Source organism: Anastrepha ludens, chromosome 3 (genome assembly GCF_028408465.1).
Source record: "Anastrepha ludens isolate Willacy chromosome 3, idAnaLude1.1, whole genome shotgun sequence".
NCBI lineage: Eukaryota > Metazoa > Arthropoda > Insecta > Diptera > Tephritidae > Anastrepha > Anastrepha ludens.
In genome coordinates, this window is record NC_071499.1 from 41535870 (window position 1) to 41563836 (window position 27967).

At 37.1% G+C, this 27967-nt stretch overlaps 1 protein-coding gene across 1 annotated transcript; it reads right to left on the bottom strand.

Annotated features, from left to right (window-relative positions):
* Positions 1-984: 984 nt before the first annotated feature.
* Positions 985-23616, bottom strand: LOC128857813 (SET domain-containing protein SmydA-8). Its single transcript, XM_054093590.1, has 2 exons — positions 22358-23616; positions 985-1900 (listed from the first exon to the last, which is right to left on the bottom strand). The coding sequence occupies exons 1-2, from the start codon at positions 23207-23209 to the stop codon at positions 1454-1456; spliced, it is 1299 nt and encodes a 432-aa protein (XP_053949565.1). The 5' UTR covers positions 23210-23616; the 3' UTR covers positions 985-1453.
* Positions 23617-27967: the final 4351 nt, after the last annotated feature.

Genomic DNA, 27967 nt, shown 5'->3' on the forward strand with positions numbered 1-27967 from the left:
CCGTTTTTGTTCAGAGCTCTTTGAATTGTTCTTGGATGAACACACTTGTTTGATGAGCTTGCTATATCCTCGGTCAATTTCGGAGCAGAAACTTTTTCGTCCTCTTCTGTTAGAATCAAGCTGACGTCTCTGCGAAATAGTTTGCTCGGGCGGCCACTGCACGGCTTATTTTCGGTGGAACCACCATTTTTTAAGTTTTTTACAATGGTCTGGATTGTTGCACGACTTAAGTTTAAGATTTTTGAAATTTCGCCATATGATTTTTTTTCTTTCCTGTGCTGAAAAACTAAATTTCTAACGTCAACTGATATTTCTTTTCGAGGAGCCTTTGTAGACGCTTAATTATTCAAATTGCAACTAAAATCAATATTAGCAAAGCAACAAACATAAGAAAGAAAGAAATATACAAACGGTATTTTACCGTTATCACAACATAGGATATCAGAGTACAAGCTAGGAAAGCGGTTCTGCATGTACACTTTTGTCAACGCTGTTTTTGCGTTTTTTTTTTGCATAACTGTGTTGTTTTTTGTTAAAGAATGGATTTGTTTTAGTTAAGTCGATTAGAAAAAGATTTCAAATGAAATTGCATAAACACATTATTTAAGCAAAGTGTTTGTACTTTGTAAACAACGAAAGGGAGGGGTGTATGTAGACTTCTGTCGGCCACTGTATATGTACGTATGTATCGGACTACGATGCGGGACTAAGTGGGTGAATAACTTGAAAATTATGTGGGATTAAAAAGTGATCGGCGGGGATTAGTTGCTAAGCAGGAATTTATGTGGCGAATGCAAAAAGAAAGCGAAATTAATAATAGAAATAGAAAATGAAAAATAAATATTTTGTTTTTGTTTTATTTAAAAGCAAAAAAAAGTGAGAAACCTACTTCTTTTCTAATTTTAAAAAAGAAAAATATTCTCTATTAAATATGAGTAAATATTTCCTTAAATATTTTTTCCGAAAAATAAAGAATTTGTCATATTCATTGCTGTTATTTTATTTTATTTAAAATACATTTATTTTTATGCACATAAATAACACAAAGTACAAGTACAACTATTTACATTGAATATTCGAGGCGTAGTATATTTCATATGCACGTAAGTTTCTTTGTAAAAGATTTTTATTTTGCACATAAAGTTGTTTTTTTTTATAAAACCTGTGTCAGCATTGATTTGCAGCGAAATTTTCGTATTCAAATTATATGACATGAATGAGTAATGTTAAAGGGCATGTAATGAAATTATCAAATGAAAAATATTTAATTATGCTAACTCTTCTTAAATTTTTTTTCTTAACTTGTTTCTTCCAGAAAGAAACCATAAATATTTTTATTGATTTTCCCAACATCTGCATCGCAAAAAATCTTGTATTTTATTCTTTCTTAATATTTCAATTTCTTTATACAAAAATTCACTTCTTCCTGTTTGCCGCTTCCTGCTTTCTGCTTCTACTTCACTTCCTTTGCCTTCTGAGTCTCCAAATAGCTGCGCATCACACAATCACCCAGCCCCAGCTTGTCCATGATTTCCAATATATCATCACAAAATTTCGCTTTTGCTGTCACTTCGTCATCAGTGCAATCCTCTCGTTTCTTCGCCAGACGCGCTATCACTTGCAGCTTCGCATCGATTACCGCATGATTGCTATCGGGTATAAAGCCAGAGCTTTTGTCTCTCAAGTAGAGCACCACCGATTTGAGTGACTTCGAATTGAATTTGGAACTAATAGCACCAGCTGCAAAATCTTGCGCCTTAGCCATTTGCGAATGCGTCGATTTTTGTTTGCAAACCAAGCAATTCCAATTCGGATGCGGCATACCGGTGGTCTCGGGCACGGCCAGTCCGCTGCAGTTGGTGTCGCGACAATAGAGGGCAGATATGAAGGCACCTTTTTCCTTTTGTTGGTAAAGAGAGGAGATATGCAAATAGAAATTTGTTTTAGTAAAATGAACAAAAAGTAAATAATAATAATTTTGGTTAATTTTGCTTGATCAAAGAAAAATATTTTGAAATTTTAATGAATGAATTACTGACCACTCATACAGCGCTATGATTTGCCTTTCTCAATGAAAATAGACTCTGTAAATAATCTCCAAATGGTTCTGTTTCATTTCATACTAAAAATATTTGTTTACTTGAAATAATGTTGCGTAATATGTTTTTGTAAAATCTAAAACAAAAATTTAAAGATAAAGGTCTTATGTACTCTATGATCTAAAAGTACCGGGAATGTTTAATTGAATGTTTTCTTCGATTGCCAAGGCGTAGTGCACCATGAGTACCTCCTATCGGGCCAGAATATAAAGTCAATAAAGAATATTATTTATCCGTTTTGAAGCGTTTAAGAGATGCTGCACGACGGAGATCAAAGAGAATGCGATGAAGGAGCTGAAGGCCATCCCTTCGTCGGCCCACCAGGGGTGCATGGAGGACTAAGTTAAACGTTGGCACTTGTGTGTCGCTTTAGACGGGTCATATTTTGAAGGAGATAAAATAAATTTCCCTGAAATTTAACTCTGTTTGGTTTTATTTAAACATTCCTGGTACTTTCTGATCATAGGGTATGTATATATAAGCACAGTGTTGGAGAAAATAATACAAACAGAAGTATCTGACGGCAGTCGGTCTACGTTCCCGGACTGAGCTTTCCAAGGGCCAGTACAGTCCCCGTACATTTATGGGGAATGTTTAAGCTGCTACGACAACAACAACAACAAGACTTTTAATATAATTTTTTTTTATCAACTTTCGCTCAATTTTTAAATTATAATCAGATCGCGAAATATTCATAAATTTTATATTAAAATAAAAAATTAAAAATTTTTCAATTTGCTTAAAAACAATGACTAGACTTTTAATATAGTTTTTGTATTAATACTTTTTTTTTAATCTACTCTCGGCTATTTTTTTTTAGGTAATCAGTAGTAAACAAAAAATATTCCAGTTTCCCCGAAAACTGAAAACCTCGATGGAAGCACTAGGATCTTAAGAACGGAGCTGAGCCCTCCGAAAGGGACTGGTCTTTAGGTTGACTGCCTAATATCATGTTAAAAAATAATTGTCACGAACCCTACACAGCCTCTGATACCAAACAACAATCAACGATATCGACCCTCGCAACGTTTAAAGGATAATAATATGAAAATTGGTACATGGAATGTTCGCACAATGCTAAAACCAGGAAAAATTACAGAAATAATTGACGAATTAATAGAATACAAAATAAATATATGTGCCCTCCGGGAAATAAGACGGAAAGATAGTGGTGAGATAAAGGATGTCTGTTGTCGCCGTTATTGTTCACTTTATACCTAAACGATTTGCACGGCAATTTAGAAGGTGGACTATTGGTTGAGGGCATGACGCAAAAGTAACCTTGAGATGTTTTTTGGATGTAATTTAAAAAAAAAAAGAAAAACTTTGATTCTTCTTGTGGATTATTTTTATTTGGTCTTTTAATTTTTTTTACATCAAGTCGACAATATGATGTCATGTTAATGGCCGCCGCCACAGTTGATGGCCATTTGAGCCATTTTTATGGCATTTTCCATCACTTTGGCCAAAACTTCCGGCGATAGGTCCTCACATTCTTGACGGATATTGTCTATAAGAGCTGCAAGAGTCTGAGACTTGTTGAACTAAGCCCGCGACTTCAAAAAGCCCCACAAAAAGAAGTCTGGAGCGGTCAAATCAGGCGATCTTGCTGGCCAGTGCAAATCGCCAAAACGGGAGATTAGGCGCCCGGGAAATGCATCCTTCAGCATATCGGTTGTGGCACGTGCAGTGTGCCGTTGCACCGTCCTGTTGGAACCACATGTTTTCCAATCCCAATTCATTAAGTTGCGGCAAAAAGAACTCGTTGATCATTGCTCTGTAGCGCTCACCATTCACAGTAATCGTTTAGCGTACGACGTCTTCGAAGTAAAAAGGTCTGATAACTCCTCCAGCAAAAACAGCACACCATACAGTGACTCTGAGCGGGTGTAATGGCTCTTCGTGGGTTACACGCGGATTTTTAGTGTCCCAGAAGCATAAATTTTGCTTATTTACGTACCCGCTAAGATGGAAATGGGCCTCATCACTCATGATTATTTTTGATGAAAAATCATCTTCCTCTTGGTGGAGATTAAGGGTGGCTTGAGCGTATGTTCGACGCGATTGGCGGTCAGCAGCTAACAGCTGATGCACCGTTTGGACTTTGTACGGAAACATCTTCAAATCTTGTACCAAAATTCGCTGTAAAGACCGTCAACTTATACCCATTTGCGTGGCACGTCGTCTGGTCGATGTCGACGGCGCTTCCATGACATCTTCGGCTACAGCAGCAATATTCTCTGCAGAACGGCTACTCCGGAGTCTGCCACGCCTGGCAGCATCTCGTGTTGTGCCAGTCTCTTCGAGGCGAGCGGCTAAACGTCGCAGTGTTTCACCAGTAGGCGTTGGACGGCGAGGAAATCTGCGACGAAATTCACGTTGTGCCAAAGTCAAAAACACAAATGTCAAAACAGAATTGACATTAGGGGCCAATCGCAAAATTTATAGTATTTTCTGATAGGAGGATTACTTTAGCGCCACCTGTTACATACGTCTTCTCCTTTATGCCGATGATATTGTTCTCCTGGCGATTAACCCTAAAGTCATGCAATCCATGATTACTAACCTGGAGAAATACTGCGCTGAATGGAATATGGAAGTAAGCCCAAATAAATCCGAGATAATGGAGGCTGAAAAATGGTGGTACTAAGGGGAAGAAATTAAATTGGTGGCCGTATACAAATATCTGGGTGCCATTCGCACACCCAAAATGGCATTCGACAAGCACTTAGAAGCCAGGAATACTTCAGCAAAAGCTAGTATTAATTGCACATGGAACGATTTTTTATTCATTTCATTAAAATAACAATGGAAGTTGTTCCAAGTCGTATGCAGAGCGATACAAACCTACGCAGCGCAAGTTTGGGGATATGCCTTATTCGATGAGGTAAATAAACTTCAATGTTACTTTATAAAATAATCCTCAAATTACCCCACTTCACTCCAAATTATGCAATAACATTAGAAACTAATTTAGAAGATAGCCGCATGTATTCTTTAGAACTACACATGAAGTATATCTGGAAAACTATTTATAAATATAATATAATTGCAACAGACTCCCACACAAACTAACAGAAGGCATCTTAAGTAAAAAGGTGTTTTGGCTTAAACAACTGAACGACATGGGAATGGAGTTCGGTCTAAAGTTTGCAGAAAACATCACCGCTACAGATTGGCAAGATCGCTGTGTGCAACTTCTTTCCAAAATGAAAGTAAAAGATATCAACGTGGCAAGGCAAAAAGCACAGTCAAGCACGACGCAAATTTATAAACATTTAGACTACTCAAAAAGGGAATCATATATTAAAGAAGATATGCGGCTAAAAAATAATTGTCACGAACCCTACACAGCGAAGCCATTCATTTCGTTAAAATAAAAATGGAAGTTGTTCGAAGCGGTTCAAATCTACGCAGAGCAAGTTTGGGGCCACGCCTTGAAATATTGAATAACTTTGCTATCCATTGTCAGAAGGACTTGAGAAAAAATAATTTGGAAACGTCAATTCAGTACAATTTTAACGATGAATAACTTTACACCTAAAGAACGCGCGGAAATTGTGACCATGTATTTGGAAAATGGTCGTTCAATTGTGCGTGCTCAACGTGCATACCGTCGAAAATACCGCGGTCGTAAAGTGCCTTCTGATAACACCATGCGCAATCTGACTAAAAATTTTGAAGAATCGGAGTCTGTAGCAAATCATCATCATCAAATTTATTGAACTTCTGGTTTCAACAAGACGGCGCCCCATGCCACACGGCAATCAAAACGATGAACTTTTTGAAGCTAAAGTTCCCTGGCCGGTTGATGTCGAAAGGTGGCGATGTTGAGTGGCCTCCAAGATCGCCGGATTTGACGCCGCCGGATTTTTGTTTGTGGGGCTATTTAAAAAGTAGGGTATACGCCAACAAGCCCACTACATTGGAAGCGCTCAGGGCCAACATTAGATCTGAAATAGAGGCAATATCACCCGAAATGCTAGCAAAAGTAATGGAAAATTCGAAAAAAAGAGCACAATATTGTGTGCCTCGTAAAGGTGGTCATTTGTTGGATGTTGTGTTCTAAGTGCAGTTGAAACAGATTGTAAAGGACAAAATCAAAAAAAAAAACTCCAACAAACATTCAATTTTGCTAGTTGCTAAAGTTATTCAATATTTCCATACCGAAGCTCGAGATGACGCACCCTTATATGCCCCCACCGAAGATAGTGAAGACAACATTAAGGAGGAATTTTTTGGCCAACTAGAAGAACGGTTGGTTTAAACAGCTGACGCGCGTTTCGTGTTTTGTTTCACTCTCAAACATCTTCAGTTTGGTCTATAGTTTAACCATGAATCGTCTTACAAACGACCAACGCTTGCAAATTATTGCATTTTATTATAAAAATGGGTGTGCTGTTAAGAAAGTTTAAAGTCGAAAAATTGTGTTCAGCGACGAAGCTCATTTTTGGATGAATGGGTACGTAAATAAGCAGAATTGTCGATTTTGGAGTGAAGATCAACCAGAAGTATTGCAAGAGCTACCTATGTATCCAGAAAAGGAGATAAAGTCACAGTTTGGTGCGGTTTATGGGCTGGAGGTATCATTGGACCGTACTTCTTCAAAGATGCTGCGAATCGTAACGTAACTGTGAATGGTGAGCGCTACCGTGAAATGATATCCAGCTTTTTTTTGCCCAAAATGCAAGAGCTTGACTTGCATGACATGTGGTTTCAGCAAGACGGTGCCACATGCCACACAGCACGCGTAACAATGGACTTGTTGAGAGGCGAGTTCGGTGAACATTTTATTTCACGTTCGGGACCTGGCCACCCAGATCGTGCGATATAACGCCTTTAGATTATTTTTTGTGGGGCTATGTTAAAGCTCATGTTTATTCATACAAACCTGCTTCAATTAACGCATTGGAAGACAACATTAAAGCATTTATATGTGAGATACCGGCCGAAACATTGGAAAGAGTATGCCAAAATTGAACTAAGTGGACTAATAATCTTCAAACATTAAATTATATGGACTGTACTATCGATTTAAATAAAAATTTCATGCATTTTTCTGAATTTTACGTGTGTTTTTTGAAAAACTTTCCTATAGCTCTTAAAAAATCACCCGTCGTCATTGATATTTATTGCCTATTTATGGATTTTCACAAACCATATTGAATTTGTTATTATGACCTTTACAAATACGATAGCAAACGTTATAGTGCAAGGTGAATGTACGGAACCGTTCTCTATTGCCTCAGGAGCTAAACAAGCAGATGAGCTCTTAACGCTGATATTTAGCCTGGTGTTACATGCAATACTAAACAAAATAAACCCGAATGGAAGCATCTACAACAAGCCATTGCAAGTGTGTCCCTATGCAGATGATATATTAATAATGGCAAAAACTAAAAACGAACTGCAGGTTGCGTTCAAAAAGCTGGAGGAAAGAGTAGATCTAAGTGGACTGATTGCTGATCTAAAATATTATTGCGTGAGCAAAAATTAAGAATGTATAAAATCCTGCTACGACCTGTGTTTACATATGGCTGTAAAATATGGACGCTGAAAGCTAACGAGACAAAACAGCTGATGTGATTTGAAAGAAGAGCGCTCCGAAAGATCTATGGTCCGCTTAGACTGGCAGATGGCTCTTATCGCATTAGGCTCAATGCTTAACTTGAAGACATAGGTAGTTAAGCAAGAAACTATAATAAGATTTATTATAGTCTCAACGACTTAGATGGCTGGGGCAAGTGGCTAGAATGCCAAGGGAGCGATCAACGAGAAAGGCACTAGATCTTCGCCCAATTGGAGAAAGAAAAAGGAGACGCCCGAGGAAAAGGTGGCTACAAGATGTGGAGGCTGATCTTAAGAAAATGCGAATGCAATGTTGGCGGGAAATGGCTGTAAATCGAGATCGATGGCAAGGAGTTGTGAAGGAAGCAATGGTTCACCAAGGACTGTGACGCTAAGAAGAAGAAGTACAAAATGGTGGTATTGCAAATTTTTTCAGTAATCAGTAAACAATATTTTTACTGGATGTTTTTTTCAGTAATCAATAAAAAAATATTTGTATGAAATTTTTTCAGTAATCAGTAAAAAAATATTTTTACTAGATTTTTTTCAGGAATCAGTAAAAAATATTTTTATTGCAATTTTTTTCAGTAGTCAGTAAAAAAATATTTTTACTAGATTTTTTTCAGTAATCAGTAAAAAAAATGTGTACTAGATTTTTTTCAGGAATCAGTAATTTTGTTTTGGTAATGCAAATTTAATTGCAATATTAGTAAAAAATTATATTTACTGCATTTTTACTGTTACTGCAATGTGTTCATCTCATGTGTTTCTTAAAAAAGTTTTTAATTTTTTTTTAATTTTATTTTTTTTAATTTCGACATGCATACTTTTTTTTAATAATCAGAAAAAAAATATTTGTATTGCAAATTTTTTGCAGAAATCAATAAAAAAATATTTTAATTGCATTTTTTTTACTAATCATTAAAAACATATTTTTATTGCAATTTTTTTTAGTAATCAGAAAAAAATATTTTACTGGATTTTTTTCAGTAAACAATAAAAAAATATTTGCATGCAATTTTTTTCAGTAATCAATAAAAAAAATATTTCTATTGCAATTTTTTTCAGTAGTCAGTAAAAAAATATTTTTACTAGAGTTTTTCAGGAATCTGAAATTTTGTTTTGGTAATGCAAATTTAATTGCAATATTAGTAAAAAATTATATTTACTGCATTTTTACTGTTACTGCAATGTGTTCATCACATGTCTTTCTTAAAACAGTTTTTAATTTTTTTTTAATTTTATTTTTTTTAATTTCGACATACATACTTTTTTTTAATAATCAGAAAAAAAATATTTGTATTGCACATTTTTTGCAGTAATCAGTAAGAAAATATTTGTATTGCATTTTTTTTACTAATCAATAAAAAAATATTTTTGTGCAATTTTTTTTAGTAATCAGAAAAAAATATTTTACTGGATTTTTTTCAGTAAACAATAAAAAAATATTTGCATGCAATTTTTTTCAGTAATCAATAAAAAAAATATTTCTATTGCAATTTTTTTCAGTAGTCAGTAAAAAAATATTTTTACTAGAGTTTTTCAGGAATCTGAAATTTTGTTTTGGTAATGCAAATTTAATTGCAATATTAGTAAAAAATTATATTTACTGCATTTTTACTGTTACTGCAATGTGTTCATCACATGTCTTTCTTAAAACAGTTTTTAATTTTTTTTTAATTTTATTTTTTTTAATTTCGACATACATACTTTTTTTTAATAATCAGAAAAAAAATATTTGTATTGCACATTTTTTGCAGTAATCAGTAAGAAAATATTTGTATTGCATTTTTTTTACTAATCATTAAAAAAATATTTTTATTGCAATTTTTTTCAGTTATCAGTAAAAAAATATTTTTACTAAATGTTTTTCAGTAATCAGTAATTCTTAATTGCAATTACTGCATTAGTAAAAAATTATATTTACTGCATTTTTACTGTTACTGCAAAGTGATCATCCAATGTATTTCTTAAAGAAGTTTTTAATTAACATTTTTTTTTTATTAATTTCGTTAATTTTTTTTAATCTTGCTGAAGTATAATCTTGACCATTTTCCTTTAAAATTATACTTATGGAAAGCTAAAATTTCCTGTTTGAATTTTAGGCTTCAATTCACTTTCCGATACGGGAGCAACTAAATTCTGGTTTATACTCTGACAACCCTCTGTTGTCAATAAAACCTCAAATGTAAACAAAACCAGCTATTTGAGTTACTCTTTAAATGCTGAATATTTCTCAAACTTAACAGAACTCGCCATGAATAGAACTCTTAACGCCAGGAAGAGCAAACAATTATGTACCCATTGGCATGCAAAAATATCACCAAGCACGCGTTCTTTCTATTTTTCCCAGGTGCATCTATTCGAATGTTCACTTTTGGCACTTAAACTATAAAAGAGCGGAATGAAATGCTTTGCAAATAAACAACCGTTAGCCGCTATTATTGCTGCGTGCGCAGTTCCAGCCAAAGTGCATAACTGGCATTAATATAAAATAATTGAATTAAAAATCTCTGCAAGTCGTTTCTATTATATTTTTCCACACTGCATACCAAGGCTGCCATTTATTTATCTATCATCTGCGTTTTCTCAACCGCCTCAAAAAAAATCTTTAAAAGATTATTGCGTATAAAATTTTATGCTAATGTCTTATTTCCCATAAGATCCATGCGCCAAGAAAATATAAAAAAGTATAAGTTTACGCACTTCAATTAATTGCATTTTGTTTCATAACCTCCATATTTAAAACGGATATCTCAATGTTTTGTTAATCACATATCTTCTTTGAATATGGGGCAGATAATATTTTTAGTATTTGGCTTCTTGTGTATCACATTTTGGCATTTTTAATCAAAGCACAAAATTTGGCCTTCAAGCATTTATATTTCCGATGATATTTAATGGAATTTTCTTCCGTTTTTTCGTAGTGGGAATCGAAGCTTGTACAACTTTTGTGTTTTCAGGAGAAGTTCTTGCATATTAGTTTTTTAAGATCAAATGAACATTGGCCAAAAAGCTTATTTTCGGTTTCTAAAGGTAGACTTCCCTGCAACTCCCTTTGCAGCACTAATTTTTAGCGAAGCCCTGCTATAGGAGAATGTCGTAATCTGTTTGTTGCTAAAACAACCATTAAGAAAAAAAAGCATTAAAGTGATTTCATTTGTTGCTAGTTGATGTCCGCTACTGCGCTTGCGTATAAAATTAAGAAAAATGATATAAATATCTATACAGATGGCTCAAAACTAAACAACAAGAGGGGCTCACTCCGATAAACTCGGAGTATGCCAATCATTTCGCCTACCTGATCATGGCAGCGTATTTCAGGTATTTCAGTATTTCAACGCTCGACCGGATAAGACGCTGATACCCATGCTTATAGCCACTTGTAAATAATAAAGCTGGCAAAACCTCACAACATGCGAACGGACATGGGCGAATTGGGACAGCGGTCGATCGAAAATTTTGTTAAGATTTAACAGAGAAGCTATAAGAAAAATGATAGGGGTATTAACTGGTCATTGTTTAATAGGCAGCCACGCTAGAAGCTTAGGACTTCCGTCCGGCGATTTCTGTAGAAGCTGTCTTAATACAGAGGAAGAGCAAACAGTTAGACACCTTTTATGTGAGTGTGAAAGCTTAGCTTTGAGGAGGCTGCGCACTCTTGATACCTCATTTTCAACTGATGTAGCGGACATAGCGCATCTAAACTAACGAAGCTCTAATCGTTTATTAAAGCTACGGGATGGTTTGAAAAGGAACCCATAGGGTAAGGATAAGCTCCAGTGGTATCACAATGGACCTGCGAAAGGTGTAAGTGTGTCGCTACGACAACCACCCAACCTACATATGTGTACCTACCTAGTGTTAATCTAATTCGTGCACTTCATTGTATTTTCCCTATAATTTATATCGCCATGCAGCTGTTTTTAAACTATCAAAACGCCAACAATGTTGATAGTAATGACGCTATTCATTAATTTTTGTTTATGCCCACTTAATCCGTTACAATTTATTGCCACAGATATTTATGAAATTTGCTTTCAAATTCATGCAATTTTCATTAGGCAAAAACTGTTTCCCATTTTAAATGCAAGTAAACATTTAGTACAGCTTTCTTTTTTTATCGTTCATAATTTTCATAGGGATTATGTCGTTAAGTGGAATTCCTAAGAAACGGCCAGCCAATTAAACCTACACAACTGACAGCCGCCATTTAGCCAACGGCGATTGCCTGCGTGTGGCCCAAGTTCAAGAGCAACAACACCAGGTCGGCAATGAGCACTCACTCAGTCAGTCAATCATTAGTCAGACAGACAAGTGTACATATGTCGTTCAAGACGCCACCACTTGCTCGCACTTTTTTGCTTGTGCTTTTATTTTTGTTTTGATTTCAGTTTTCCGCACAATTCCATATTTTGCTTTCGAAATTTTATTATTTTACGTTTTTTCGTTTTTATTTTGGTACAACCAAATCTTAACGTAACAATTTTCTCAACAGTCATCAATGTTTATTTTTAAACCAAAATATTACTACTAATTAAATTTACACCTCAAAAAGTTAGCCAAGCGAAAAACAAAGAAAAACGTCTATGATGTTTTTTTTTTATACATTTTGCGCGCATTCAAAAATATTTTTGTCTGCGTACGCGTACATATATACTTTATATGTATATACATATGTACATACTTATCTTGTATTTTGTTATTTTATATCATTTTTTGAGAATCTAATTTTCTATCAAAATCAATTTGTTTTGGTATTTTACGTTCAGTGAAATTTTTCGCCCGGCAAAATGTCATTTTTGATATACATACATACAAGCAGAGTATTTTTATTTTTTTATTTTTGTTTTAATTTTTTTTTTCTTTTTTAAATTTTTCTAACGCTTCAAGCACGTACAGTATTGTGCACGGCCTAAGCAAATTGTTTTCTTTAGCCAAAGATTTTCGTCTATGTTTCCTTTTTAAACCATGTTTTTTGTGGTTAATTTTTTCATTTACAGTTCCCTTTGATTTATTTTTCCATCTCGCTAAAGGAAAAGCTAGCAATTAATTAATTTAATTTTAAATCTTTATTTCAACTATAATCTAGAAAAATCATCTAGTTATTTTTAAAAAAATTGTATTAAATATAATGTAAACTTTTGACTCACCGAACGCACTTTCTCTCAAATAGATTTACTTTCAAAGAGACAAAGAGCAAAGAGCAAAAGCACAATTCTTGTCCGTGGATGACAGTGCAAAATATTTTAAGGTATGAATATTCTGATCACTGATAGAAAGTTATGTTTATACCATATAAAATCAGTAAAATTATTTTGAGGCTCTTAGGCGCATTCACCACGTGTTTTGATTTTGTAAAAGTGATTCTCAACAGGGGCACTCCACAGGGGGGAGTATTGTCTTCACTTCTTTGGTTATACGTTATTAGCAAAGTCTTAACAAAACTTAAGAGAGGGGGGTAAAAGCGGTGGCGTACGCTGATGAGGTGGTCCTAATGGTGTCAGGACTGTGTCCCAATACGATCAGTGGGATCATTCAAAGGGTGTTAGGCGAGATTAACTCTTGGGCCACTGGCTGTGGCCTAGGTTTAAACCCGCGTAAAACAGAACTTATGCTTTTCACCACCAGATATAAGGTACCAACTTTTACTCGACCAAATATTAACGGGCAAACTCTCTCACTATCACCCAGTGCAAAGTACTTAGGGGTAATTCTGGACTCCAAGCTAAGCTGAAAATTAAATGTTGAAGAACGGGTAAGGAAGGCAGAAATTGCTTTATATGCCTGTAAACGTATGCTTGGAAGAAGATTGGGTGTTCGACCTACGACCTATTTTATCGTATGGTTCGGTAATTTGGTGGAAAGCTCTAGGGAGAGAGTACAATACCAAATTACTCGGCAGAATACAAAGATCAGCATGTGCAATAACGGTCGGTGCAATCAGATCATGTCCTAGAGAGGCCCTCAATGCACTGACACACGTTATTCCAATAGACCTACATATTAAGAAGACAGCAACTATGAGTGCATTTAGGTTAAATGAAGCGGGTCGCTGGAAGGAAAAAACGTATGGCCACGCTGGTCTATTATTGCGACAAACTCAGTTAATCTCGGTGAGAACTGACTAAATCATCCCGACGGTAACAATCAATAGGAATTTTGCCACGCTCTTTCCATCTAAGGAAGAATGGAATAAGGGATTCTCTCTAAACAATTTCGACACTACAGTCTAAACGGATGGAAGTAAAATGGGCTGCGGTATTGGAGCTGGAATATATTCTCACAGACTTAAAATTGAGAAATCTGTGCGTCTCCCTAATACCAGCAGTGTCTTCCAGGCGGAAGTACTGGCAATTGGGGAAGCCTGTAGGTTACTAATCGCAGATTTCTCTTTTAAGGGTAATATCGCTATTCTCTCGGATAGCCAAGCTGCAATCCAGGCACTGGGTTCGGCCACAACAACCTCCAAAGTGGTGGAACAAAGTAGGAATAGCCTCACCATCTTGGGTGAAAACCATAAAGTTACCTTAATCTGGGTCCCGGGACATCGGAACATTGAAGGCAACGAAAAAGCAGATGAACTGGCAAGAGGGGGATCTGCCATGAATAACGCTCTTGCAGAATCGGTACTCACACCATTAGGTGCAGTCAAAAGCACAATTTCCCTAAAATACCTCCGAATCGCAGACTGTAGGTGGAAAGTCCAGACGAAATGCAAAATTAGCAGAACGTTACGGCCCATCTACAACCTCAAGCAATCGTCGGCATTAATAATGCATACTGTCACAGTTGTAAACAACCGGAGAAAACGGAAACAATCTTCCATTTCCTCTGTAAATGCCTGCCCTATGGAGGGACAGAATGTTAACCCTGGGCCGACCGCTGTTCGATAATCTCAAACAACTGTCTGACTTAGACGTCAACAACCTAAAGAGGTTCCTGAACCGCACAGACTGGATATAGTCATGCTGTAAATAACCGTTAAACAAGTTGGTAACGAGAATGTGGCAACAAAATGGTGCGAAGCGCTAGTTGGATTCTGGAAGAATCACCACTTTAACCAACCAACCAAAAAGTGATTCTCAATGGCAAAATTTCCATGAAAATGTGAATAAGCAAAGCAGTAACAAAAAAGCAGACCACTTTGCCAATCAAGACAAACAATCGCAAAAACAATGGCTTGTCTGACTCGTTCTAAGAAAAAAAGTTGTAGTTCTGAGAACTTCTTTGGAAATGAATGCGCGCAAGAGGAAATTGAGAGTCAGCCACAACACTTGTAATAACGAAGGTAAAGGAGAGGATCACTTTTATACTCTGTTCTGTATGGTGCTTTAGGCGATGTCATACGAACAAACGAGATCAAGGGGTATTAATGAACGGCGAACAAAGCGTACGAAAGTATTTTGAATGTATTTAAGACTTTTTATAGAGTAATTGTAATATGATCTGTAAATAACATACTCAACAACGTACTCTGAAATCAATATGTAAAAAGAATGTAAATTTAAAATACGCGTACTCTATAAATCGGGTAGGATATTTAAAACCAGAATCACTCTGCTTTTAAAGATTTAAAGATTTAAGAGAATAAATAAATGTTTTGAAAGTTAAACTTACTACACCTTTTTTTATCACGGTTATCTTTGAATGCATATGAGATAATATAGTATTTTAGTAATATAAAGGCATAGAGGTACATAAATTATAAAATATTTATTTCTTAGCAAAAGAATTTACAATAATCTTGTAGGCTTAGCAAAGCTAGCAATCGTAGTCATCTCCAAGCTGGTCCATTTGAAAAGAACCCCCATTAACCAATACTAATCGGATGAAGGTGAACTTCACATTTAATTGCTCTTTACTGTTAACTGCTCTGTTCACTCTCCCAGCAGTCAGCTCACACCTGCATAGTAACTGCAGGCGATGCGTATGATCTTTGATGTTAACTGCACTGGCTCTCACAGCAGCCGTACATTTTACGACGATTAAGGGGTTATATACCTTGTGTTGGATTAAAAAATCGAAATTTTTTTATAGCATATTCTAAAAGTACATCATCTTAAAAATATCAATTCAAAAAATCATAAAGATGGGAGCACTAGAACGAAAGTTACAGACCGTGGAAGCGCGCGACCTTTCTTGGAACGAGAAGTGCACGCAAAACTTTAGACGCGATTATCTCGAAGTCGGGTTTTTTGAATATTACCGTCGCGGTGATCATTATTTATCAAAAACTATTTAACTGATTTGCTTAAACTATTTTTTTAATTATTCGAAGTTACAACCTCGGGAATCTGAACGGTTCATTTTTTATAAATATTTGCATAGTTCGCTGGAATAATTTTTGTTTTTTTTCCATTTTTCAACCCCTCAAAAATCGTTTTCTTGGTACAAAGCGGTTTTCATATCGAGAAAATTTTTTTTTGAGTAAATAAACCGTTCAGATTCAACAATAAATAATAACATTTTTTAAAATAAAAACACCAAAATGTATTCTTCGAGAGTTACCCTTCAGTATGATATATGCCTCATTTGAATAAAAGTTCTAAAACATGTTTAAAAAAAAATTATGACAATCGTCCATTTTTTCGGGCTCACAAGGTATATAACCCCTTAATTAATTTTTCAAATTTATTTCCACAAAAGGCGAATAAGACAACAAATTTTAAAAAAATGTTTGCAAAATAAACTAAACTCAATAAACTCAATTTATATAAAGAAAATTTAGTAACCGTAGAAATATTTCAGTGCAGTTGTACTGTGTAATAGAGAGAAGGATTTTCTACCAGTAGGGCTTGATATGCTTCAACTTTTCAGTAATAAAACAATTTTTTGAGCATACCTATTTTCAAGTCTGTATGATAAATCATCAAAAATTGCTAGAGTTGCAGTATGGAGCATAAAGCCACACCGAATTTCTGGCATTCTGGTATATTTTGCGCCAATCCCTTAGCATCATTTCAGCTAAGGCGCATGGGTGGGTTTCTGACTCCAGCAGTCGTCTCCAGTTGCTCGCTGATCTTCCTCGTCTGCGGTTGCCTTGGCGGTTCCAATCGATCGCCGCCCTTGATATGTCACCATTTTCCCTGAGCAGAACATGGGCGATACAGCCCCATTTTCTCTTTGGAATCTTTAATAGCTTTGGCTTCTGCTTCGATATAGTATTTCGCCAGAATATTTTGGGGATAAATCATGATTGTTCTAATGATTTTCTAACTTAAAATAAAACAGTCAAAGCGCGAGAAACCTATTTCCAAAAAAAAAAATGTTTAAATTTTTTTCTAGTGACTGCCTTTTCAGCAAAAGCAAAAATATTAACTTGTATGGCAAAAACCTAGGTCTAGGCTTCAAACGTGCTATAAAGTTATATTAAATCCTTTCGAAAGCATTAAGATATTTGACTCAGCAGAGACCCCAATGGACCCCAACATTTTGCACAATACTGTACATGCATATAATTTGCGGAGCGAACATAAATTTTAAAATATTGCTACGCTACATACTTTCTCACGCAACGTAGGCAAAATGGACGCGCGCTAATATAATTAACATAATAAATATTTGAATGCTGAAAAATCACTTTGGAATTTTTGAATAAAACAATTGGCTCACAAATCAGACTCCTTAACCCATTCTGAAGCGCTAAAAACCTAGTTGACTGTCTAAATCCTATACAAATTTATTTTATATGCTCCTGCTTAAATGTTAAGTGTTTATTAAGAGTGGCAGTGAAATTCAATGTATATATGTATGTACACATATTTATATATCAATATCTATATATTTTCTTTAAAATCTGTGCTGTCCAAATCTTTAAATACGTTCATTTTGAGCTTCTTGCGGCCCTATTTTTGTCGCATCGTTTTTTATATATTTGTCTGCTTATTTATGAATTTATTTACGCCGATTTTGATGCTAATGAGCCATAAATTATCGATGTTATGTTAAAATAACTACATACAAACATACATACATACATATAATACACACATACATATGTAAGTATACACTCTGTAGGTTTTCAAGGATGAAGTTGTTTATATTGATAGTTTCTCAAGCCTTAATCTAATACCGATTAATAAATACACTAATAAATTGGATATAACCCTTGATCTTATTTTTGCACACCCTTGCTTAGTCCAAGCGGAATATTCCTCACTCACATTCTTTCAAGTGAAGAGAGGGCGGAATGCAGCAATTTGGAGTCAGGACGCGTTGAAGTTCGAAGTTATATGAAAGGGTTGGCGGAGGAGCTACCCATCAGACTCAAATTCAGCTTACCGAACCCCTGCAGTGCAGAACCCAAGCAGAGATACTGGTAATTAAAGAAGCAGCTGGTTCGCTGCTCACTTGTGTAATAACTGTCACACGCGGCGTTAGAGTCGACAGCAAAGCGGCAATCGTTAGACTGAGCTCGATAATAGTGCACTCGAAATTGGTTGGAGAATACCAGGCTTCACTTACGATCGCGTCCGAATTCGATATAAAGCTCATCTGGGTACCTGGTCGTAGCGATATTGCAGAAAACTGCGAGGTGAGTGAGCGCTGGGCAAGTACACAAACTTGTAAGGTCGCCAAATCTTTCTGGCTGCATGTGGATCGAAGAGGCTCGAGGAATCTTCTGAGGTTAACAAATTCTCAGCTCTCAAATTTCGTGGGTATCCTTGCAGGATATTGGCCGGGAGGTATGCATGCTGTGAGACTCGGCATTACTTCGAGTCCTTGTTGAGTCACTTCTATGGGCGACCTTGATAGGTTAAAAACCTGATAAGCTTTTTCAGCAATATGAAGCGGCTACCACCACCGCAACTCAGTCATGATTCGGTCATCATCAACAAATACAACCAGCAACCCTAGCGTTTTCGCGTGTATGTCGATCATCCAGTGACCGGTAAACACAGCAACGAGTTAGGAAATTGAATGGCGAGGAGTCCAAAGGACTTTCTGAGTCCTCCGTATATTGAACTGGGGCCAAAGCGTTTTCGAAATAGCACATGAAGAAATGGAGCTCCATCTTTTCTGCGCTTTCCTGAGAAATAATTTCTGCAGTTCCCCTTTAACAACTTTCAGGAGGATGCCGATGCCCGGGTAGGAGGTCTCTGAGACCAATTCAGCCCCTTCCTGGCAAGCTCATCAGCGATTTCTTTTCGCTCTATGTTCCGCTATATCGAATCTTTGCCAGAAGAGAGCAGGGCAGCTGAGAAGAATGTGTTGAGATGGTTCCACCTCATCCTCAAGATAGCTTCTGCAGAACGGACTTGAGGCAATCCCAAGTCTCACCGCATGGATACCTAACGCACAATATCCGGTAAGCATACCCACCAAACTCGAGAGCTGGGGCTTTGCTAGCTTTCGGAGTTCCATCGAACGTCCGTGATCCATCCGTGGCCAGAAGGATCTCGGGATTTTGCACGTTTGCGCACTAGCCCAGCGCTCTCTGAGTTGACTCGAGGTCCATCTTTCCACAGGTTCTTAAGAGAACCCCAATCCTCTCATTTCGCGACGAAACCGTCTCTAAAGTTCCCGGTCTAGCCAGGTCATCAGCCCAGAAGTTTCCTTCTATGCCGCTGTGACCGGAAACCCAAATGAGCCTGACATCGAAGTATTCGGATACAATCGAGAGAGAAGCTAGACATTCCCCGACCGATCCCAAAAGCACAAACAATGCGCCCAAGGCCCTAATTGCCGCTTGGCTATCGGAGTAAATATTTACTGCCTTAATGGTAATTACCTAAGTAAGCAACCAATCCACTGCTTCCTTAATTGCGGGTACCTCCGCTTGGAAAACACTACAGTGGTCCGGAAGCCTGAATTTGAACTTGATGGGGAGCCCCTTACAGAATACTCCCCCACCAACCGTTCCGTCCAACTTCGAGCCATCCGTGAACATGTTTGCCATGCCTTGCCGCCAAATGTTACACCTCGCCCACTCATCCCTTCAGCTAATGTGAGTGGAAAAGGTCCAGAGAGCTTTGAAAACGTTGAAAATTTAAAAATAGGTCTGTAGTTCGCAATGTCGTTTTTATTTCAAGCAACTTTCCAAGCATCTATGAATTGTCCACAAGCTAACGATTTATTAAAGGTTAGCAGAAGTGGATAGGCAAGAGTCGAACATTTTTGGACAAGAAAAGATGATAATCCATCAACATCCACTTGGCATAAACTTTTGATATGCTGAATGCCATTCCAAATATCATCAACAGTTAACTGCCGGAGAGAAGCAAACTTAACAGAAGAAGCAGTATTCACTCTGTCATATCGAATTGATTCTGACGCGGGTTCAAAATTGGAACTGAAAAAGTTCGCAAAAAGTTCAACAGCCTCCTTGGTAAAAGGGAATGCTAGAGCAGGACTTTCTGCATTTTACATAACGGCAGAATGTTTTAGGATTTGTTTTAATTTCAACCTCAAACCCTCCCACATAATTATGCTGTGTAACTTTACTTAAGGACTTGAATTTTTTAGCAAAGCGCAAATATTTATTTCATGAAACTTGGCATTAGAAAGTTTAAATTTTTTAAAAAACTTGTTCCTCAAATTCTTAAGCTTCTTTTAATTTGAATGTACACCAAGGAATTTTATAGCTCTTACTACTAGTAGACGGTGCATATTATATTTACAAAAATGATCGCAGATTTTCGTTTAAAAATATCACTGCAAGTTGACAGATTAACTCCAGCTCAGACTCACTGTCTGTCTCAATCCAAAATCGAAATTTCAGTATTAACATAACTAAAATTACATCGTTTAAAGCAAACATTTTTAGTAACTTTATCAGCACAATGGATTAGCGAAACTCTTCATTAGTAGCCTTTTTCGATTCTCTTTTATTCCGTCCGAAAAAAACTTTTTGAAAATTCAATATTTTTTGAGCTCCTTGCACTGTAGGGAGATCTCTTATAGCCGGGCAGAAACACTTGAAAATGGTTTTCCACAACAGTTGATTCTAGGTTACCGGAACGACTCGGATTTATATCCACGATTACCAAGGACAGTCATTCGAGCAGCATTCCCCGTGCATGCAAAGGGTGGTTAAATTTAAAGGGCCGATGTTGAATGTGAACCACACCAAAACGTTAAGTTTTTTTCTGCACTTGATTTGACATTTTTCAATTTCAGACTAACTCAATTTGAATCATGGAGATATACACAATCGTGCAACGCGTTAAAGTTATTCAGGCTTATTATGAAAACGGGCCCTCAAATCAAAATACATATCGCGTACTTCGTGATTTTTTCGGGAAATTTAATGTCCAAATGTGCGTACAATCGGAAAAATTGTGCAAAAGTTTGAGCAAACCGGGTCTGTAGGAGATGTGAAAACACCAATGAACCCACAAAAAGTGACTCCTTGGTGCGGTTTATGGGCCGGCGGCATAATTGGGCAGTATTTTTTCCAAAATGAGGCTGGTCGGGCAGTTACTGTGAATAGTGTTTGCTATCGTGAGATGATAACGAACTTTTTATGGCCCGCATTGGAAGATATGGATATGGACGGTATGTGGTTTCAACATTACGGTGCCGCTTGTCACACAACTAACGAAACAATGGCTCTTTTGCGTGAAAAATTGGATGGCCGAATAATCTCACGTCGCGGCGATGTCAATTTGCCGCCAATATCATGTGATTTGACACCGTTGGACTTCTTTCTTTGGGGTTATTTGAAAGAAAAGGTATTCGTCGATAAGCCAGCAATAATTCAAGAGCTAAAGGATGAGATAATTCGGCACATTAACGGCATAGAACTTCAATTATGTCTCAGCGTCATCGAAAATTTGGACCACCGGATGGAGGTGTGCCGCCGAGGCCGCGGCAGTCATTTCGTCAATATTTTGATCCATACGTAATTGAACTGGACCAATATTATCATAACAAAGAGAAATGAGAATAATTTCTTAAAAAAAATTTATTTTATTGAAAATGAACACCGGCCCTTAAGACTTAACCACCCTTTATAAGGAATTTTTATGTTGTCACAACACCAACTTAGTAACGGGGTAATTTTACTGTCCCTTTTTCTAAAATTTTGCTCAATTCGGTCCTTACCATTACAAAACATCATTTTTGCTAATAATCAAGTAATGTTTTTTAACTCAATCTCAAGGAAATAATTTTACGCAATTTTTATTCCTATCAAAACGATTCATGCAAAATATTTACTTATGCTCCTCAGACGCAATATCTGGACTTTTGGAAATTGGTTTTAAAAGTATTTTACACAAGTAAATATTAGCTATTTCCTCTAAATATTACCCATTCGCGCCAAGATTGAATGGGTTGGTGCGTGACTATCATTCGGAAGTGCGTAGTTTCGAATATCCGTGCATGAAACCCCGCCCATGATAGAAAAAAAAGGATTTTCTAATAGCGGCCGCCTCTCGACAGACAATGGCAAAACTCACAGTGTTTTTCTGCCATGAAAAGTTCCTAATAAAAAATATGTGCCTTTCGGGGTCGGCTTAAAACTGTCCCTCCATTTGTGGAACAACATCAAGACGCACGCCACAAATGGGAGGTGGAGCTCAGCCAAACATCCTCAAAGAGTGTAAGCGTTCATTATATACAACATATACCATCTATCAATTGGCTGTCGCTTTATTTTTAATGCTACATCTACACTCATTAGCGCTTGAGTCACAAATAATTCATTCACACTTTCATAGAAACTTCACAGAGATCACACTTACTGTCGGATCGGAGCAGCGCGGACATTTGCATGTAAAGCCCTTCTTCATTTTCAAAAATAGATGTCGTGCAATATTTCCGGTGAACAATTTCGTGTACGTGGTGGTGACCTCCGTGCCAGCTGGTATATCCACTGAGGCTCGCACCACCATATTCCTGGTCTTATCCTCGAAAGTGTAATATGAATTGGGAATGCAATCGTGATTCATGACAGCAAACAATGGATACAATGCACGATGGGGAAACTCCTGATTGTCATTGGTGCGATCGGCGGTCTCATCAAAACCATTCGTACGCAACACGGCCACAGTACGATTCATAATCTCAATAATTTTCTTATCGTTGGGGAACTCATTGAAACCTTTGGCGGCATTGCGCACTTCAGTGCGATGATTATTATCCAAATTCGCTTGCAAACAATAGATAAGATCACGTTGATCCTTTGTCAAATTGATGGCGCGTCCGACGCACAACAAACGAATGAGCAAAGAGTTGGCCACATCCGGTTCGCAGGGTTTCCACGTTTTGAAAAGTGTACAATCGACTTTGTGTTGTTGTTTTTTGCCACAAAGCGAGCAGACGGGCAAACCACAGCCTTGACGGCACATAAATTTCGTATCAGGCAAACTTTTAAAGCACACCGAACACGTATTGAGCGTATCCTCGGCGCGCGCGGAAGGACCGATCAGCAGCGGAATATCGCGAAATATCACATCGCCGCGTTTAAGATCGCGCGTTGTGAAAATGCCACGTCCAGCTATTTTAGAAACTCCCACCTCCCAGGCAGGTTCGGCATCCTTGAGGGGCGCCAAATGGAGCGCGATCAACTCTGCTGTACGCTTCGGACAAATCATAATTGTCGTTTGTATGTATACAAATGTGTGTGCGCCTGTGTGGTTGCTTACGAAAATAAAATTCGAAATAAAATTATATATAAATTCACTAGCACAAAATTGCAACTCTAATTTATTTATTTTTTTTTTATTTTTTGTCTTAATATTCTTTATATTAAATTTTCAAAATTAGTTTATCACTTTCCAACACACTGATTTCACTTTTTTGCACACGACTTTCTTTAAGTTTATCAAACAGTTATTTATTTGCTCAGACAATTTTTTTATTTTCTTTTCTTAATATTTCGCGCTACGTAGCCGTTGGCAAACTGTCGCCGTTTTCCAGTTTACAACGCTTTTATTCGAAAATATCTGAATTTTTTAAATATCTTTGTGAAATATGCTTGATCTCAAAATAAATGACTACGCGATCGCCGTAATCCAACCACCATTGCCGCACCGAGCACGAACATCATACACATTCGCTGAGAGTGAGTGCCAACATCTGAGTGAAATTAACGAATTCTTTTCAAATTGCTTAATTTGACTTTAATTCGATTCAAATAGAGTGTTCGATGTGGTCTAGACCATTGCCGGCATCTGCGAATAGTGATGCGATTGGCTGAGTGGTTGTGATAGTTGAGTAGGTAAGTACTCGGCTAGTAAGTGGCGGCAAATGGTTGATCAAGTCGATAGATGGTGTGGATTAGATCGCTAGATCACGTCGAAATATCACTCGAAATTCACTGTTTTACAATATTCAGCAATGTGGTGCGTTGTGAATTTCTTTCTGAACCAAAAACGATCGTAACACCACACATACAGGTACCTATGAAATGAGACTTTTTTCAATTTCAAACGTTTATTAACAAAAGTGGTTACCTTAAATTTAATCTTCAAAATAATAGCCATCGCTAGCGACACATTCTTCCCATCTCTCAGACAATTTGTGGATGCCGCGCCAAAAAAATTAGCCGTCTTTGACATCAAACCAATCATCGAGCCATTGTTTGGCTTCTTCGTGAGAATTGAAGCGCTGTTCGGAAAATGTGTGGCCTATCGATGCAAACAAATGATAATGGGAAGGCGCCAAGTCTGGTGAGTAAGCCGCATGCACCAACGGTTCCTAATTGTACGACTCCACCACTTTCCGGGTCGCTCTTGTTCGATGTGGCGGTGCATTGTCATCAAGAAAAATTACTTTGTGACGCCGATCGGCATGTTCTGAGCGTTTTCGGTGCATCGCGCTGTTCAAATCGGCCAATTGTCGTTGGTAGCGTGCACCGTCAACTGTTTTACCTGGTTTTAATAGCTCGTACCAAATCATACCACGCTAATCCTAGAAAACACACAGCATTGCCATGCGGCCGAAGCGATTTGGTTTGGCCGTGGTTTTTGGCTTATGGTCGGGCGGACCATACGATCGTTTACGCTTGGGATTGGAGAAATGCACCCATTTTTCATCACCCCTAACGATTCGATGTAAAAAAAGACTTCGTTTTGAACCGGGTATGTTAGATATGTTAGTTACAGGAGCGCCGGCTTTCTCCCAACCAAGGCTCTCGAGATAGCTATGGCAGAGTCCGGGCTAATTGAAACGCCTTCAAATGCATGCCTACCTTGGAAATATTTCAGATTTGTGTGCTCGAACACTTTTCTATATATAAATGTATATATTTGGCGCTTAAACCTTTGTTATGTGTTTGGCCGAGCTCCTCCTCCTATTTGTGGCGTTCTTCTTGATGTTGTTCCACATGTGGAGGAACCTACAGTTTCAAGCCGACTCCGAACGGCAGATATTTTTTAGGAGGAACTTCTTTCATGTCAGAAATACACTCGGAAGTTTGTCATTGTCTGCCGAGGGGCGACCGCTATTAGAAAACACTTGTTCTTCATTTTGGTGTTTCATGCACAAAGATTCGACTCTACGCACTCCCGAAATACATAGGGAGCTAAATTACACTGCTCCACAATTCTGTTTTTCATATTTCCACACGTTTCCCAGAAAGATGTGAGTGGGAAAGCATTATGGACCTCGACGAAGGAGGCAGTGGCTACTCAAGACTAAGTAATAAAGTCGGGAGGGACAAATACATGTCTTATAGAAGGCCTGCCTGCTGCTGAATCTAAGCCAACGGTTACGTGACTACTTTAATGAGATCATAAGAAAATACACCCTTCTGATCTCACCAGATGCACAACATAACCTTTGAAACATGAATATTTTTTTTTCGCTGTCGATGGACCTGGTTCACCTGGCAGCTTCCAACATTTTCGACGGTTAGGTTTTTCATAATCGATCCATTTTTTTTCGCCAGTGACGATGCGATGCAGAAAACCTTTTCTTTCCTTCTGCCGTTCAAGAAGCATCTCACACGTCACCAAACGTCTCTCGATATCCCTCTCTCTGATGTGGCACCCAGTTACCTGCTTTCTCGACCATTCACATCGCTTGAAAACGTTTACCGACGATTGATCTGTCAACATTCAACTCTTTAGAAATATCATCAAGGGTTCTTTGAAAGTGTCGAAACCACTATGTTCAAGTTTTAATTGATGGAGAGTGATTACCGTAAATATTGATCGATATACGACACCTTCCAGCTGCACTTTTCTTTAAAAGGTAATAATGAAGCATGATTTTCCGCAAATGCTGTTTTTTCGGGACGAACGTAGATATTTTTGTCGTCAGATAAAAAAGGATCTTTACGTTTCAAACGAATGTCAACTACTCCGTCTCGATCGGATCTCGATCACATATACACCTTCAAATCACCAGAATATTACTAGATCGAACACCAAAATAGTATCAGCAGCGACACCTCTTTTACGACGGCGGATATGGATTTCTAAGGTCTGTTTTCCGATCTGACCAATAAAGTGAACTTCACTAAACCTTTCAACCAATAAATCGAACCATTAAACTATCCTAATTAACCTCAAGGCTAGTAGAGTCAGTAACAAAGATCAGTTTCCCTTAATTTTTCTTCACTTTAAACTGAGCCATAAATTTGAAACTTAAAAAAAAAAAGATAAGGGGAGCTACAATGCGAGTGGTCAGTATCGAAAGCAGCTCAAGATGCCTCAACAGTTTTCATAAGTGAGCTCTTAGCCGAAATATTTATTAACCATTTCATTTAATTTTCTTGGGTTTTATTTGAAAAGAAGGAACTAAACTTATCGACAAAAACCACCTGTTCATGTATTCAATTGGGAAATATTAGCCGAATGGTGCTAGCTTGGGTTAGGTAGTGCTGGCTGATCTGTAAAAAATCCCACTTAGACCTCTGGGATCCATTCTGTTGCCAGTGCTATGTATTTGGAGTCGAAGGTATGATTTTATGTAATTCTTTGGATGAAAAATACGTTGATCCTACAAAGAGCACGGCAGTGGAAAAGTGGAAGTTCCAAAGTACCACTGGCATTCGTTTCGTTGCATATTTTGCACCCATCCCTATGGACTAATCCCATTTTTGCTGCATGATGTGGGATACCGACTGTAATCCAACAAATATTTTGCAGAGCGACAAAATACAGTTTGTAGTTTTAGAATTCCGAGTCCTTGGCAGTTTTTTATGATGTTGAGTGTTCCCATATCGACTGCGTTTCCAGAGCTCAGTTCCATTTTCTAAAAGGAGAATGATGGGTATATGTCTGACGTGCCCAATGTCGGCAAGCGAACACTTGTTTTAGCGAATTCATTGAATAGCTAACAGCTGGAGAATTTTCACAAAATGTTGAAAACGGTTCCTACATCAAAACCGTATTAAAACCCGTATTAAAATTAGTAAGTCTCACAATTTTATATTTACAAACAATAATTGTTTACCTCTCCTAAAAAATTTTCAGTTTTGAGTTAAGGGGTTACGCCACTCTAGCTACTGTAAAAAAAGCAGTTTTTTAAGGATTTTTTTTACATTGAAAGAAAGGTGCTAGGAAAAAACTTTTTGAGTATATTATTAAGCATGTATTTAAGTGTAATTACAAATATTTTTATTGAAAAATATTACAAAATGGCGCCTTTGGAGTGAATCTCTGAATGCGCCCTGCGAAAAAGGCACTTCACGGCACGCAGTACAACTGACGTAAATGTCCACCTAATCCAAATTAAAAAAATTCTTCTCAATCGACATGAATATAGCTGTAGAAATACGTACGGGATTTTAGAAATATTGAAATTTGTGTATTTTGCAGATGTTTGAAGTCAAAAGTAGAATTTTTCATCTAAAATGGAACCGTTAATTGTTTATAAAAATTTTTCTAATTAATTAATAATAAAAAAATCCGTACGTATTTCAGTGCGGAATAATGTTCTAAAGATCCTTGTACAATTACAAGTGAAAATATTAAAAATTGTTTGTGTTATGCTGCGTGCAGTTTTGAAAAATCACGTTTTGAGATAAACACGGTTTAAATTTGAATAGTCGTGTGAGAGACGTCAGAGGCGCTCGCGCAAAAGTGCGAAATATTAGAGATAAACATTTTTTTCACGCATAGGACTTTTTGTTTTATATTCTAAAGAGTTTAAAGCATCTTTTAAGCAAAAAAAAAAAATTTCGATATTTTGAAAATCCTAGAGTGGCCTAACCCCTTAAGTAGGGAGAATTCTTTTCATACCAAGATTTTCACCCAGAGCTTTAAATAAAGAGTGGTTAAGTTCCAAGACCGGTATTGATTTTGAATAAAATAGAGTTGTTTAGAAAATTATTGTCATTTCTCTTTATTATGATACAATAATATCGGTATGGCTCAATTATGTATAAAACAAAATATCGGCCA